The sequence below is a fragment of the Equus caballus genome, chromosome 26 (genome assembly GCF_041296265.1).
Source record: "Equus caballus isolate H_3958 breed thoroughbred chromosome 26, TB-T2T, whole genome shotgun sequence".
Lineage (NCBI taxonomy): Eukaryota > Metazoa > Chordata > Mammalia > Perissodactyla > Equidae > Equus > Equus caballus.
This window is the reverse complement of record NC_091709.1, coordinates 47,505,859-47,522,602: the sequence shown is the minus strand read 5'-3', so window position 1 is coordinate 47,522,602 and position 16,744 is coordinate 47,505,859. Positions and strand designations below refer to the sequence as shown.

The 16,744-nt window shown below is 60.2% G+C and overlaps 1 protein-coding gene across 4 annotated transcripts in view; it reads right to left on the bottom strand.

Moving 5' to 3' along the window:
* The window catches only part of COL18A1 (collagen type XVIII alpha 1 chain), a 110,178-nt gene extending 98,812 nt beyond the window's left edge, over positions 1-11,366 (bottom strand). For 3 of the 4 annotated variants that reach the window (XM_070252596.1, XM_023630305.2, XM_070252598.1), the window contains exons 1-2: positions 10,845-10,987; positions 10,660-10,754 (exon numbers count right to left, since the gene is read on the bottom strand). In XM_070252596.1, coding sequence (XP_070108697.1) covers positions 10,660-10,754; positions 10,845-10,855 — 106 coding nt within the window. In that variant the 5' untranslated portion in view covers positions 10,856-10,987. Of the gene's footprint in view, positions 1-10,659; positions 10,755-10,844 lie in introns of all 4 variants that reach the window. The other variant, XM_070252597.1, reaches the window with a different exon arrangement.
* Positions 11,367-16,744: the final 5,378 nt, after the last annotated feature.

Here is a 16,744-nt window from a genome sequence, read left to right as displayed (position 1 = left end):
AAAATCTAACAGAGTGGGCTGCTGTGTGACCTTGTGGATGATAACGCACGCCTGCCTGCCACCCTGCGAAGGCCCAGGGTCCCAGGAAAGCCCCCCGCGCACCAGGTGTCTGATGACAGCAGGCAGCACCCTACCCTGGCAGGACGTCCCACTGTCACGGACCCGCCCCCACTCACCTGCTCTCAGCCCCAAGGCCTCCCTCCCCTGTTCGGGCTTCCCACCCCTCCACACTCACTGTGGCCAGAGACAGCCCCTCCGTCAGCCGTTCCCCAGCCCAGCCCCGGCATGTGTGAGCCCCTCACTGCCACCCAGGGTCTGCCAAGAGGTCATCCTGGGGGCCTGAGAACAGGAGGCCCCACTGAGCTCTGGAAAGTTCCTAGGGCCGGGGCCCCATCTCTACCTTCTCCCTAGAGAGCCATGGCCCAGGGGTGCTAGAGGCACAGGATGAGAGGGGCTGACCTCAGGGGCCACCAGGGTCAGGAAGGACAGCCCAGGCAGGGGTCCACACAGCCGGGAGGACCGAGGCCGCAGAGCACGTCAGAGGGTTCCACACCACTCCCGGCTCCCACAGTTCGCCCCTTTCTGTGACCTCGCCATATGCTGCAGTGTCTTACGGCTGCGGCAACAAATTTCCACAAAGTTAGTGGCTTAAAAGAGCACAAGTTTGTCCCTTCCCAGTTCTGGAGGTCAGAAGTCTAAAACCAAGGTGGTGGCCGATTGCCTTCCTTTCTAGAAGCTGTCTCCTTGACGGTCCGGCTTCTAGAAGCTGCCTGGGCTCCTTGGCTCGTGGCCCTTCCTGCAGCTTCAAAGCCGGCGGCGTTCCCTCTTCCAGGCTCTGGCTCCGATCTCTGCTGCCATCATCACATTTCCTTTCCTGACTCTGACCCTCCCGCCTCCCCTACCCCTTATTAGGACACCAGGATTACACGTGGGGCCCACCTGTGTCATCAGGGGCCACTGCCCCAGCTCAAGAGCTTTAATTGCACCTGCAAAGTGCTTTATACACGTAAGGCAGCTGGAGAGAGGAGCCGTACAAACAGGGCCAGGCCGGGGTTGGAGTCGACAGGGAGGGCGGCCCAGGTCTGTTTAAAAGGCCGGCTTCCCACGGTGACAGGGAAGCTTGTGTTAGGATGGGCTCCATCTAGGATGGGTGATGTCTTCTTTCTGGTTTGCAAACCTCCGGGGCAATCCAAACCATCTTCACAATATAAGGTTACGAATGACAACCAGAGCAGCGCAGACTCTGGGTCCACTCTGGCTGGGCCGAGTCCTCCGCGGGCCGAGGCTCATTTTAGCCAGGACGCAGGAAGGTCCTGGCTGCCCCAAGGGGACTGGTGACCCTGGATCGAGATGGGGCCCCCTCAGTGCCATGGGGAGACAAGGACAAGACACCAGGCACAGGCTATCAGAGGTCACTGCCGACACTGCCTGCTGGAGTGGGCGCCGCCACCCCACAGCCTCGGCGGGGCCCAAGGAAGTGAGCAGAGTGACAGCCAGAAGCTTGAAGTGGGCAGGAGGGCCCGGGGTCTGGAGGTGCTTCTTGGGCTCAGAAGGGGCCACCCACCCAGAGGGGCCGAGAGGCTCGGAGGGCAGAGACGGTTCAGTGCCAGGAGTGAACATGCTTTGGGGGCAAGGAGGGGTTCGGCTAAAACAAGAATTTCCATCAGAGAAAGCCTCTCCCGCCCCATCATGGGCTGGCTCCACGGGGCATCTGCCGCCTGGCGGCGGAGCCCCTCCAATCCCATCCAGGGTTTCCTAGGGCCCCTGCCTTTAAACACCCTCAGGCCACACGTGAGGGGCCGGTGTCTGAGCAGGCGGCCCCTGGGGGAGGTGCCCGGGCGCCCTGGGGTGGAAGCTGGAGGGGCTTCTACCCTCCTCAGCGCCCAGGATGGGTGGGGAGGACCCTGCAGGCGGGCGCAGGGGTAGCATCAGCCACTTCCCTTCCTCCCGGCTGGAAGCTGAGGTGACAGATGACAGAAAGGAAGTGAACGCCGTCCTCTGAGCTCTCCCCTCTGAGCCCTCTCAAGCTCGCCACAGCACGGACGGGGCCTCGATCTGGAACCGGCCTGTCTCCCGGAAAGCTCCTGGCCCGCTTGCCGGCTCACAGAGAATGCGAGGCTGACCTTCTGCGGAGTCTCCAACAGCCTGGGAGAACGTCAGAGGGAGAGGCTTTTAAATTACAGCGGCCCTGTGACAAACCCAGCAAGCAGAGGCAGGGCAGTGACCCTGGACCCCCTGACAGGACTGCGGTGGGCACGACACGCTGGGGCGAGGCCAAGAGCACTTGGAGGCCCTGGGAGGGTGGGGGGGCGCTGCTCTGTCGGATGTAAATAACCGTTTCAGCAGGCACAGCCCATGGCCAAGTGAGAAACACGTGGACCCAGGTCCTGCGCACGGTGCACACCAGGCTCTCCTGCCAGGCCTGGCCCTGACCACTGGGCATCCCCATCACGGTGTCCCCAGAGCCTAGCGAGGGGTTCTTGGGATACATCTCAGGAGGCTGATGTGTGATGTGTGCTCCCTGCAGGAACTCCTTTTCAACCCCACAGTGCACCACTGTGCTGTCATGCCCACGAGGAGCCACTGTCCTCATTTCAGATCAGAGACTGAGGCAGAGGGAGGGTTAGTAACATCCCCAGGGTCACACAGTGCTCAGGGGCCGAGCTAGAATTAAAATCTGGAGCCTGGGCTCTCAACCATCACAGTGGACGGGGTCCCATCCAGGAACACAAAATGGAAGGCTACACATTGGCCAGGCTGCCTGCCGGCTGTAATATTCCACCATTAAGTGACTCCATCATTATTTTCTGCAAGGACTGGCTCCAATTCCAAATCCACAAAGGCGGAGTAAAGAAGATAACAGCTAACAGATAGTGAGTGGCCCTCCCCACGTGCACTGCTCACTGGCCTTGCACACCTTCACTCACGGGGTCCTCACTACCCCTCATCGTCCCTGTGACTCGATGAGCCCCAGGCGATGGGCTCCCTGAGTGTGCTCCTCACTCCAGTGTCCCACCTCTCAAGGAAGAGGCCGTAAAAGTGAAGAGGAAACAACTCCATGCTGTAAGAAATGCCACATCCCCAGTTAAAGGTGACCACAAACTAGAAAAATAGGCAAAACGCGCCCTTCAACCACTGACACCACAAACAGACAAAAGCAGGAAAGACAGCACAGCAAGAGAGACGCATGGCAGTCGCCAGGAGAAACACAACGGCTGAGTAACACCTTAGAATATCCACGCTCACCAGCCACGGAAAGTGTACAACACAGAACGCTGAGACGGTATTTTCCACACACAGTCAGGCACCGCATCACGATGAGTCAGTCAACGATGGTGGCCCCGTGAGATCAGTACCACACGGCCTAGGTGTGTGGGAGGCTGTACCATCTAGATTGGTGTAAGTGCACCCTGCGACAGTTATACGACCACATGGCGTGTTTCTCAGAACTCATCCCCATCATTAAGTGGCGCGTGACTGCATCAAATCAGCAAGATTTCTAAAGTGACAGAGCCCAGTCCTGGTGGTTGGGGCTGGTAAGCCACTTGTAAATTAACGTTGCCCATCTGGAGGATGCCCTCCTGCTCCGGAAGGTCCCCAGACGCAGCCCCACACTCAGTCCCAGCACCGGCGAGGGGGTCCCAAGCAGCACGAGAACACGGAGCGCTAGATGGATGCAGACCACACGGTGCATGCACTTCACCTGCCTGGGAGACAACGGTCTGCACTGCCCTCCCCACCGTGCACTCATCGCCTGGGCCGGCACCCGGGGACCCACTGCTGTTCACCTTCCTGCCTTTCGGGGCAGGCAGGGTGCCTTGCACAAAAGGTGCCAAAGATGCACCTGGGAGAGAAGTGAACAGTCCAGGGACAAAGAGGCCAGGAGGCCAAGCTCACCCGAGGGACCAGCAGGATGGCTGGCCTCACCACCCGTCACCTCCAGCCTGGGCCAGCCAGGGGTGAAAGTAAGGCCTTCTGAAGTTCTCCAGTAAGGCTGGCCCCCAATTCCCAGCCTCTGACCCCAGCAGCCTCTTCAGCCCTAGCTTAGAAGAGGCCAGACACTGGCTCCATGGGGTCAACTGGCTGGTCCAGGACTAGAGGACCTCAGGGGAAGATAGGGCGACCTCGGGGGATCTCCTTCCTCCCCGAGGCCCGCTCTGCATCAGACCTGCTGGGTGGCTAGGTCTCTGCTAGCCTGGCTGGGCAGTCTGCCAAGGGTCCCGGGACTGTTCCACCCCCACCCCCCCATGCCCCTATCCTCCCGACGGCACAGGGCAGGGCCCAACTGTTTCCAGCTTGCACCATCAGCAGCAGCATCCACGTAAAACGTGAGATGCCTCCCAAGATGAGGCCTCAGTTGTCCGAATGGAAATGCGGAAGAAAGGCCTCTCTTCACCTGGGACGCCCTGGGGCATCCGGGTTCAGATCCAGGCTGAGGCGCATCCAGGCCCCGCCTCCCGGGCAGCTGAACAGGCCCCTCCTTCTGAGCCTTCCTCCCAGGACTTGAGAAGCTCGCCATGCACAGCAGGCGCTCACTCACACCGGGTCCTCCCAGTGCCGCCTTCTCATCAGTTCAGGTCACCCCGGGGCTGAAGGGCGCCTCTCGCCCCAACTCTGCTAGCAGGTTCTTTGCAGACAGAGGAGACCCAGCTGCCAGAACCCGGTACTGTCTGAAGATTTCTAAACTTGAATTCAAAACAGAGGAGGCCTAACTGTGGCTAATTTTGAATCGACTCAAAAAAAAAAAAAAACAGTGCAAAAATGTAAAAAGGAATACTTCAGACCAAAATTAAATGACTGACTGAATAAATAAAAAAATAAATAAATAGCACATGAGATCTGCAAACTTCCAGTCCAGGCTCCACCAAAACCAACCCACATGGTCTCTGCAGTTTAGATCCAGGCTCTGCCACGTAACCCACCTCTCAGCACTCTCAGGGCCTACCCAGTCCCCTTCCAGCACCACCCTCAAGCCTCTGGCTCTGGTCTCATGTCCTTTGTGAGAAAAACACCCTATAAAGGTCCACCCTGACCCCCGGCCTGTGTCGGGGCCAGCTGGACCCAGCACTCGCTTGTGCCTACCACAGAGCCCCGTGGTCTTCCAGAGCCCCACCAGCCACCCCAGCTCAGTGCTGGGTGCCCTTGCCCCATCCTGCCCCATCACGGGGGATCAGCCCAGGAGTGACCTGTCTGCCGGCATGAAATTCCAGAAAGATGTACGGGCCTGTGGACAAGTTCTCCTTTCTGGGGCTCTCGCTGAAGACAGCCAGAAGGCCATGCTGGGGCTTGCTGTGCCAGAGGAGGTGGGGAGGCAGGACACGCTCCTGCAGGCGCGGCGGGCGGAACACAGACACTGCCCTGCAGCCTCCAAATTTCATCTGACTCAGCGCATCCCTGATCAAAAGCTCCTGCTGACGGCGTTCTGCAGTGGCCCAGACCCGCCAATCGAAAGCATTTGCCTGTTGGCCAGCCAGCATCACTCCTTCAGCCCCCACGAGCATGGGCCATGCCAGGAGCAGCAGAGAAAAAGCGCCCTGCCCGCTGGGGGCTTCCTATCTCCCCGAGCAATACAGTAGCTGGTGCAAGGATACAGTGTGCGGTGCAGAGATACAATGTGTTGATGTAAAGACACAATGTACGGGATAAAAACACAAACGTAGGTCATGCACAGTGTGTGGTGTAAAGGGCTTTACAAAACGACCACCTGCTGCTCACAGCACCCAGGGAAAAAGGAGCTATTCATGCCCCAGGTTGGGGAAGGAACCGAGGCAGTGAGGGGAGGTGGTGCCGCAGGGTCAGGCCCAGCTGCCCCAGGCCCTCTGCTGCCTCAGGAAGGGGCCAGGCCTGCGCCGACCAGCCCTAACATAGGCTCCTTCCCAGAACAGCAGGAGACAGGGAGGAGCTTGGAGGCCCAGTGATTCTCAGGAAGGGGCCCGGCCTGGCAGAGGACTAGTCCCAGACCCTAAACCATCAGGGCTGGGAGGCCCTGGAGGCGAGAGAAGCCACGGGACTACCAAGGTGGGCAGGGCTGTGGAGGTCCCAGAGCACACTGGCGGCACCCCCCAACTGTTCTCATTGCTTTTCTGGGCCACTGCTGTCAAAATGTACCAAATTTAATTATCTTGCAAGCATGCCGGACATCTATTATAATTTTCTCAATATTTTACCCTTCCCCTCTCACCAGCCAGCCCTGGCAGTCTAGTGGTTAAGATTTGGTGCTCTCACAGCTGCAGCCCAGGTTCACTTCTGGTCAGGGAACCACACCACCCGTGTGTCGGTTGTCATACTGTGGTGGCTGTGTGTTGCTGTGATGCTGAAAGCTACGTCACCAGGATTTCAAATACCAGCAGGGTCTCATGGTGGACAGGTTTCAGCAGAGCTTCCAGACTCAGACAGGCTAGGAAGGAGGACCTGGCTACCTACTTCCAAAAAAACTGGCCATGAAAACCCTATGAATAGGAACAGAGCATCGTCTGATACAGCCCTAGAAGGTGAGCAGATGGTGGAGAAAGAGGGCAGGGCTCCACTCTGCTGTGCGCAGGGGCGCTAGACTCAGAATCCACTGGACGGCACTAGTAACCACCACCTCACCAACAGCATCAAGTTTCGGGGAGCTTTACGTGTCGGGTCCTGTGATGTCCACCTGAAGACACCAGCCAGCTGGTGCTTGGTCAGCTGTTCTCTGGAGAGGGGCCCCTCTGCTGGGCACTTTGTCTGGTTCTCTCACAATTAACCAGAGTCTCCGAGGACAGGGCCAATGTGAGAGTGTGATATCTGTGATCGGCCCTCCCAGGCAGCTGGGCAGCCACAGCTTGACCAGGGCTACAGATGGGCCTGTGCCACGGGGTGATGGCCGACCCACTGCAGACAGAGCTGGTCTGCAGGCTGCTCATCAGCCACAGCTGCAGCAGGACCGGCTCGCCCCGTGCCATGCCCTCTCTGATCCCTGAATGCTGAGGGGAAGCCAGCCCCGGTCCTGGAGCCTGCCTCAGCCGACTGCCCTTCCCAGCAGCCCTCAGGCCATTCAGGAGAAGAGGCTCGCTGGACATCAAATCAGAAGACTGCGTTTTCCCCCATCCCATCACTCACCAGCTGTGAGTTCTGGGGAGACCCAGTCCTTACCCAGAAAGTGCCATGGTGGGCTAGGGTCTCCAACACACACTCCATCACTGGGCCCTGGAGGGGCTTGGCATGTCCTGACCCGACAGCCTGGAGAGTCTGATGGAGCCCCGTTCAGGGGGTGGGTGGACAGCACATTCCTGAGAAGCACCAGGTCACCGCCACCCTGGACAGACAGCTGAGCGGTGGGATCATCATGGGGACTCCTCCCTCTGGGCAGTCCCTGGGGGGCAGCTCCCCATCCCAGCTCGGCCCCCAGGTCTGCCCTCTGCAGCCCTGGAGCTGTCTCAGGAGAGGGCGGTGACCCACACCAGAGGACAGGGCTGGACACCACACAGGCCCCTCCAGCGCTCCCAGGGGCCCAGAGAACCCAACCTTTTCAATAATCCGGGTGAAGAAAGAAAGAGGCACTTTTGGTGGAGAGAGAGCAAGTACATGAGCATGCATGTGTGTGCATGCGTGTGTGCACATTTATGCGTGTGCATGAGTATTTGAAGGTGAAGCCCTCGGCCGCGTGCTCTGGATGGAGTCAGCCACACTCCTAGGTTTCTTGCACAGGATTCCCCCCTCTCCTCCTTCTTTTAAGGGAAAACAGGAGTACCCTGAAAAACAAGTTCTGCTGAAATTCAAAACTGTCTTCGGAGGTGCTGCCCCTGAATCCTGAAGACTTCCCAGTGGGTGAGCCTGGGCAGCAGCTTCTCCCAGAAACAGGCCTGCAGTGGACAAGCGCGCTCCCCTCAGCTCAGGTCCAGCAGCACCCAGGTGCATGCACCCAGGAGGATGGACACCCACGTGTGGTGGGGCCCAGGGCCTTGGTGATGTCCTGTCCGAGCCCACTCCTAGCAGGCCCACCGAGGGAAGCCGGGGTGAGGGGCAGGGACCCTGCACTCAGCCTGGCCACTTGGCTTTATGCCAACTGACAGAGAGCAGGAAGTCCTAGTGGTGAGAGGGGGCGGGATGTACAGGCGGGGGTGGGGGAGCTGACAGGTCACATGGGGGACGAGCCAGAGACAAGATCCTCGTGGTGCAAAGCATCCTGCAAATGTCGGCGGGACACAGTGCTTCTTCCTCAGCCCTGACTCGGAAGGACTGACTCACAAACACTTCCCACGGGTGGAAGGCCCTTCACCACACGTGGGTCCACAGACACCCACCAGGCAGGGGCTGCAGGCAGCACTGAGCCCCCAGGGCCCTAAGGACCACTCAGCCATGGTGCCACCAGCTTTCTGGTTAGGAGGGAAACGCAGAAAATGCCACTGAAGAGCATCAGAATCACAGCGACCAATCCGAAAACAAAACAGCCGAGGACTATTTTTTGGAGTTTCTCTTTCTGGTCAAGCGCAGCACAGACACAGATATAGAAAGGCGCATCATTTCTGGTCAGAAAAAAATCTGCGCATCAGCAAGCTGAGCCTGAAGCCTCTGATTCCCAAGGACGACTTCCAAGGGTTTCTAGAACAAACTAAGCCCCTGCTAAGTCAGGGTGTCACACACAGCAGCTCTTCTCCAGTAACACCCGGAGGGGTGGTTTTCATCCCATTTCGAGGGGACTTGGTCCCAGCAGGGAATGGAATCCGAGTTCTCCTGAGAGGGGGAGGGGCGGGTGGGCAGCACACAGCCCCTGCTGCGTCTGCTTCCTGCTTTAGCCTCCAGGGTACAGAGATGCCGCATTCCATCAGGCACCTCGGACTCGGCCTTCCTTCCCACAGGACCAGGGGCTGCGCAACCCCCACGGGCTGCGCAACCCCGGCTGCAGCCACATGGTGGGACGCAAGATAACACACACACCACTTCGAGAACTGGAAGTCTGCATTCACTCAAACAGCTTACTCTTAGATCTCGAGATTTCGTCCCGCTGATGCTCACTGACCTGGTTCACACTTCCCACTCTAAGGCAGACAAGTCATTATGCTCGACTCCTTGAGGACAAACTCGGGAGCTGGGCGCTCCAGTGTCCACTTTCCTCTTGGTTCCATGATGATAAAAGAGACCCCAGACTTCCCAATTCCCACACATGCAGCCCCAGTCAGGTCTGGGCCCTGCGGGCATCAGCATCCCCAGAGCAGCTAGCAGTCTGAGGGGTTGGCCCTGAGGCCATGATTAACGGCGTGATGTGGCCCGGGGTGGTCAGTAAGAACCCAGGCACCACAGAAGCAGGTAAGGACAAACAGCTCTCTAAATATTCCCTGGAGTGAACACAAATAAATTAGGAATTATCTGCTCTCCAGCCAACAGGTGCTTCTCAGCAGATCTTATTTATAAGGTAGTTAGTTTGTAAAAAGTCTTTGCAGCTATTAAACCTGGTGACTGACCGAATGGAAACAATGAAACAAATCATAACTTCTCTCTCCCCAGAACGAGTTCCCTCCAGTCAGGTCCCTCCTTCTCGCCAGCAGTGGCAGCAGGTGTGTCGCTCCGAGGCGACCACGGTCAACATCCTCCTGCTCTCCCTCCGATGAGAGGGCTGCCTGGAAGCAGCCACAGGGCACCGCCTTCTGTTTCTACCTGCGATGAACCCAGGACTCTGGCGGTGGCGGCCCCCCTGGGGTCTGGCATTTCCCCCCTCGCCACCTCCTCCCCTGCCTTTGTTGGGCTTCCCGGGAAGAGGACCTGACCGGCCGCGTGGTTAGGGACAGGGTCCCAGAAGCTGGTGGCAAAGGGAGTTTCGGCGGCGTTCCTGCCGCACAGCTGACTGTCCACGCGGGAAAGCGGCGGTGCCGGCCGACAACGGACTTCTGCGCATTGTTCTTGGGCGACTGCGCTCGGCGCCCGGCCGCATCAAAGGGGACCGCGCGCAACCCGACACCGCGGCGGGCGCGGGGACAGAGGCCTGGCGGCCGGGGCGGCGCACAAAGGCTGGCCCCGGGGGAACCGGGTGGTTCTGCCTCAACAGGTTGGGAACTCCACGACGGCGCTCGGTGCGGCACCGTCTGCCCAGGAGACCTGCCGGACCGCGCGGCCACTCCGGGGCCGGGAGGCGCGACCCACTGTGGCCGCTCAGGCGCTGGGAGGGACGAGGCCAGTGACGGCGACACAGGCCCGGCGGGAGGGAGGGCGGCGGGTGGCCCAGCGTCTCTGGAGCCACCGCGCGTGGAGCAGCCGCCACCACGACCACAGCCCCAGCCCTTCGCTGGCCCTCGGCCGGCAGAGCGGTCCGCCGAGCGCACCAACTTCCCCGCGGAGTCGCCGAAGTTTGCTCACAACGCGAGGGACTCGGGGCGCAGGCCGCCTGCACGACCCCCAGGCCAGCCCGCTCCTCGGTCCCGCGGCGGCCGAGGGGGCACGAACCCCCGCAGCCAGAGAATGAATGGCCGGCGCGGGGCCCTCGGGACGCGCGGCCCCGGCCCGACCCCGTTCCCCGCTGGCCGCCGGCCACCTGCGCGCGTGGGCAGAGCCGGGGCCGCGTCCCGGGACCGAAGCCGAGATGAGCTGGAGGTGAGGAGGCCGCCGCCCCGCTGGGACCGGCCGGACACCGCACAAGGAGCGGCCGGAGGCGGGCGGGCCTGGCGCGCCAACTTTCGCGTCGCCGGCGGGTCTTACCTGGCTCCGCGGAGGCCGCGCGGACCCCGAGCAACAGGACCAGGGGTGCGAGCACGTCCAGGAGGCGCCGCCGCCGCGGCTGCAGCCAGAGCCACCTGCGGGCGACAGGCCACCAGTTAGGGCGCCGCGCGCGTCCCCCGCCCGCCCGTGCGACCCCGCGCCCCCGCCCGCCCCGCGGCCCCCACCTCGGCGCCATCTCTGCCGGCCGGACAGTCTGCGCCGCGGATGCTGCGCCCTCAGCCGCGGTGCGCCCGCTCGGCCCGCCGCGCTCCGGCCGCCGCCGGGGACGGGCAGGGGGCGGGCAGGGGGCGGGGCGATGGGGCGGGGGACCGGCAGGGAGCGGGGGCGCCGGGACGGACCGCCCTGGACCGGCAGGGGGCGGGGCGCAGAGGGCGGGGCGGAGGAAACGGGCCGCCAGGGACTGGCAGGGGGCGGGGCGCAGGGCCCGGGGCGCAGGGAGCGACCTACGCGGGGCGGGGACCGGGCGGTGAGCGGGGAGGGTGCGGGGACCCAGGGACAAACCCGGCGCAGATGGGGTGCGGACCGGGCAATCGGTGACTGGCCGCTGCCCCGGGTCCCAGCAGCCAGGGGTGGTTCTCTCCCCGGCCCCGGTCCCCAGCGCGCCCCGGCCCGCACCCCCAGAGGGAGCTGCCTGCTGCCGCTGCGCGAGGCGGCACGTGGGGTCCGGGCTCCGAAACCCGGGTACGGCCGAGGACACTCAACGTGTTAGCCCGCATTTATTCGGGAAGGTGTCCTCCGCGGCCCCTAGGGGGATTCGCTCTCAGGCCCCGAGTCCAGTGGGGGCAGCGGGAAGGCGGGCGATTTGAACAAAGACGTTTATCTCCAGGGGACGGCGGATGGCGGAGGAGGAAGCTGGGTGCTTCTGCCCAGCCTCGTGGGCGCAGAGGCCGCGCCCTGACGGCGTATACACCTCGCCGCCCCCGCGGGCTCGGGGCCCAGACGGTAGCGCTCCCCCGGCCCGCCCACTCCCACGCGCGTCCCCCGCCAACCCCCGTGGGGTCCTGCCCCCACTTTAAGAGACGCGAGGGACGGTGAGAAGCCCAGCCCGCCCCACCCGGGCGCGCCCCTGCCCCCAGAACCTGGCCCAGGAGGCCCCGCTCCCTTCGGAGGCCCCGCTGCCCCTTCCCAGCTCCCCGCGGCTCCCGGAGTTATGGCCGCTCTGGGTCCATTTCCTCAGGCCGGTGCTCTGAACGCCCACCTGACCGCAGGCCTCGGGCTCTTTCCTCCGGGCCGCTGTGCAAGGGGTCCTGTCCTCAGACCCGCCAACAGGCCTCTCCAGGACAGCCCCTCACACCCAGTCTTCCAGTCAAGCGCGTTTCCCTGGACCTCGGCCCCCCCGGACCCATGGCCCTGGGCTCAGGAACTTTTTGCTAAGCCTTCTGGATTCTCCCTCCCTGACCCTTCCTGACCGAGTTCATCTCCTGCCTGGACCCCTGAGCAGTGTCTGCAGTGTAGACTCCCGCCTGCCTCACCTCTCTACACTTCCCTCTCCCCCACAACCCACCCACTAGCGCATGGCGCTGGACGCATCCCCTGAACCACTGACTTTAGCTTCTCCAGCCCAGAGTCCAAGTCCCTGGCCTGGCCAAGCGGGTGCCCTCCTCCCCGACCGGGCAGCTTTACCCATGTGCCCCTCTCACACACCTCGAACATCTACCCACTCCTGGCCCTCTCCACCACCGCCTCCCTGAGCCTGGCAGCCCGGGCGCTTCTCCGGGACCCTCCTGACAGCCCGACAGCTGTCCTCAGCACCCCTTCCTGTCTGCTGGCTGGCTCTCCCCCAGCAGCAGAGGGGTGTGTCACCTCCTCCTTCCCCCCTTCCTCTTCAAAGACCCCTGGCCCTGCCCGCCTGGCCCCTCCATCATGGTCTGCCTGTGCACCTGGGGTCCTTCTCCAGATTGGATGAGAAGGGTGTTCGTGGTCCACAAAGGGGAGAGAAGTCAACCTGCAGGGCTGTGGCCCATATTTTTTAAAACGAAAGAGAACAGCATAGAGTACAAATGATTAGCACACTCTCTTTGGCCAAACTTCTGTTTCACATGTGGATGGAGGGGTTCATGTGGTGTGTGTGTCTGTGTCTGATGGGCGTTTGTACAGTGGGGGTGGGGGCATCTGTCTATGTGCTGTGTTTGTGCAAGCGTGTGTCGTGTGTTTTGGTGACTATGTATGATGCATGCATGTGTGCCTGTTGCTGTGTCCACGCGGCTGTGCGTGTGGTATGTTCATGTGTGTGGCAGACATGTCCTGGGTCCTGATGGCATCCCTTTCTGCACCTCGTGGTCCATCCTTCCATCTGCCTGTCCATCAGTCCATCTGACAGTGGGGCCAAAGCCCTGCTCCGGGGGCAGGAATTTGAAGGGCTGGGGCTCTTGCATCTCCCATCTCACCCGCCCTCCAGGCCCATCCTACTTCCACCCAACCCCTCCCATCTTAAACGGATGACTCACCTCTGCAGGTGTGACTGATGCTGGCCCCAGGGCCTGTCTGCGGCTCCAGGAAGGGGTGGTCGGAACAGGGGGTCAGTGGGGTCAGGCCTCTCCCACCTCCTCCCCTCCCCTGGGCTTTCCCACCTCTCTGCGCACCAGCAAGGGGGAGCCCACCTTTGCAGGCTTTGAGGGGAGGGCCAGCTTCAAAGATCGTTCCGTGTAATGAAAAGTGCTGTCAACAACAAAATGTACAAAAATGAGGCTTTCTACTGTGAAACTGATTGCTCAATGCATAGCTGTAAAACGACGTATTTTGCACTCATTTTTTTCCCCTGTATCTAACCATAGAGCCATTGCTATATGTCTCCACAGTTCCCAGGGAATCACATCTGGAAAAAGATGGAAAATATTTTCACATAGGAAAATATTACAGTTTTATTTTTTCCTTTCTATATACAAGAAATATGTGATCATTGTAGAAAAAATAGAAAATATAGATGTGCACATAGCAAAATAAGACCCAGATTTCGCTCAGCTAACTCTGTGCTGTGGGTCTTTCTGCCCTTGTCTACGAAGACTCCGGGTCAGTGGGAATGTGCACAGCCCCGAGGTGGGCGCACGCAGACCGCCCTCTGGGAGGGACAGACACAGGTCAACTCATCCAAAGGCAGGAAGTCCTGGCTCTGCTGAGTGCTGGGGAGAGGGATCCTTGGAGGATGGTTTAGGCAGCAGGAGGTGCCCCCAGGACAGTGGGGACTCCAGGCCAAGGGTGAGAGGCTATCCAGGAGCAAAGGCCCCGGGTCGTTGGAAGCACGTGGCCTGGAGGAAGGGCTGATGCTGCGTGTGCATGGTGAGGTTCTCAGACACGTGGCATGTTTGTAGGGTAAGTGGAGAGGGCGGCTGTGGAGTTGAAAGAGAGACGGGGAGCAGGCCTGGACTCCAGGGTCCCCGCCAGCTTTCTCATCTGTTCCTTGTATTATTTTCATCTCGCTCCACGCTGCAGGTCTCAGGGCTCCTTCCACCAGGAGAAATGATAGAAATGACAGACTTGCTGCGGTTGTCCCCATCTCATCCCCGAGAGATGCCCTTATGGTCTCATGGACACCGTCCAGCCGTTCCGGGCAGTCACTGCACGATGCTTGATTGACAGTCCCGCCCACAGCTGGAAGCAAAGGCTCCGGGTCCACTCACACGCCACGCTGGTGTATTTCTGTTTTTGTTTTAAATTGACACAGGGTTTCCCAAAACCACAGGGGATTCCCTCAAGCCCGGAGCCTCGCCATGGGGTGTCTGTTCTGCTGTGGGCAGGCGGGTCCTGGCGTGGGGACTGTGGGCTTGTGCAGGGAGAGAGAGGTGGGAGACACAGGGGAGGGGCCACCATGGCCAGGTGACATGGGAAGGTCAGGACATCAACCTCTGCCCAGGCTGTCCCTTCTCCCTGTGTCCAGAGAGGCACCACCAAGCTTTCTGCAAGCTTCAGAAGTACCTTTCACCAGGAAAGCAGGAAGTTTGCAAAAGCAGAGCAGGCTGAAAAGCATAGTGTTTCCGGAAAGTGTATCTAGTTGATTCCAGGTCACGCACTTCAGCCCTCAGGCCCTGAGCACACCGTCCACCGGCATCTGAGATGCAGCTGGGGCTGCTCAGGGCCCAGCCGTGAGGATGAGTGGACACAGCCCATCGTGGCTGTACACCCTGGCCTCTGCTGGGCTCTCACTGTCCCCAGGACTCCTGCACTCCCGTCACTTCACTCTGTTGCCCTGGTCTGTGTTCCCCGAGCCACCTGTGACTGTATGAGCAACAGTCTGTATTTGCTGGTTTCTGTGCTTTCTGGCTACACAGCTGGTCCCCCACCTGGCACCCAGGCCACGCACATGTGTGTTCGACCTTCTGGTGTTTGCACCTGCAGCCGTGGGGTGCGGGCTGCCTCTGGTGGAGGCTCCATAACACCTGCTGGATGACAGACCTGAGGAGCCAGCTGCCTTCCGTGGATCTCAACCCTCCCCGCTGGGCCTCACCGTGGAGGGCGGCTCTGCCGGGCTTCAGCCTCTGACCAGCCCGACCCTGGGCACTGCGGCTGGGCAGCCGACGGAGAGGTTTTCACGGGGGGATTTATCCCGGCAGAATTTGGAATCAGCAAGTGAACAATGAGACGCCCATGAAATGGAATATTATACTCCCGTGAAGAAATCTGATGAGATAAATGTTCACGTGGAAAAGCTGTCCAACACCACGCCGGCCCTGTGGTGCTGAGATACGAAACAGGCATGTGAGGAAGGTGACGAGCCCGACTGTTGGGAGTGGTTACCTCTAAGAGATGGAGTCGCAGGGAGCTCCAGGCTTTTCTCTGTTCTCTTCCACATTGTCAAAGGTTCATACAATAAATGCTTATATTAATTTTATTTTTTTTAATTTTTTTTGAGGAAGATTAGCCCTGAGCTAACTACTGCCAGTCCTCCTCTTTTTGCTGAGGAAGACTGGCCCTGAGCTAACATCCATGCCCATCTTCCTCTACTTTATACGTGGGACGCCTATCACAACATGGCTTTTGCCAAGTGGTGCCATGTCTGCACCTGGGATCCGAACTGGCGGACCCCTGGCCACCGAGAAGTGGAATGTGCGAACTTAACTGCTACGCCACCAAGCCGGCCCCTATATTAATTTTAGAGCGTGACTTTCCCTTGTTCCACTGCTGTAAGAAATGTCTCAGCTCAGGTTGAGTCAGCGGAGGGAAGGGAAGGGGTCCTGGAATTCTCAATACCTCACCTAACAACCTGGAACGTTCTAGTCCTCAGCACGGCCTTGTCCCCATGGAGAGGCACTGAGGGACATCGGTACAAAAGGAGTCACACCACCCTTTGTATCTTGCACGGTGTTGCCAACACACACGGGTGGAAGGAAGAGGCCCAGGTGATCCTCTCGCCCTCCCATTTCCTGGCAGCTTGGCAGCCTTCCACCGCAAACAGCACAGCCCCGTGCTTCCTTCCTCAATGCGCGGCCCTGGCAAAGCCTCGTCCAGACAAGTCAATCACAGAGCGCCACCCTCACTCCACTCCAGAGGGGCTGGGGTGATTGCTCAGTGCTAAACAATCCCCAGATACTAATACACGCCCAACACCACACACTCACACACACACACACCCTGGGTCTGTTCACACTCAAGATCAGTGTTAAAACATTTCCACCCCTCCGCAACTCCTGACCCCACTCAACTATGGGAGTGGCCTTTATCCTCCTCTCCCCACCCCACCCTCACTGTCGACAGCACCCCCTGCTCAGATCTCAGCTTGGCTGGCCGGTCTGAGCCAGCCGCCCAGCACCCAACGCCACGTGGCGCCGGTTCATTTTCTGCAGAGCACTGACGGCTGTCTGATGTTCTTCTTCCTTCATTTGTTCATGTATTCGTCATGGCCTTCCACCTCCTTCCACTGGAATTCAGGCCCCGGAGGGATGGCTTCCTGGCTCTGTTCACCACTGAACCAAACGTGGGAAGGAAGGAGCGAGTGCAGGCGCATTGCAGGGGTGACGCCGGAGCCCCACTGCACAACCTTCAGGAGGGACTGGCTTGTCCCTACCCCAACCTCCAACCTCCTTTCCCCGGCACCCTCCCCACCCACCCTCACCCCCATCAAAGTGTGAGC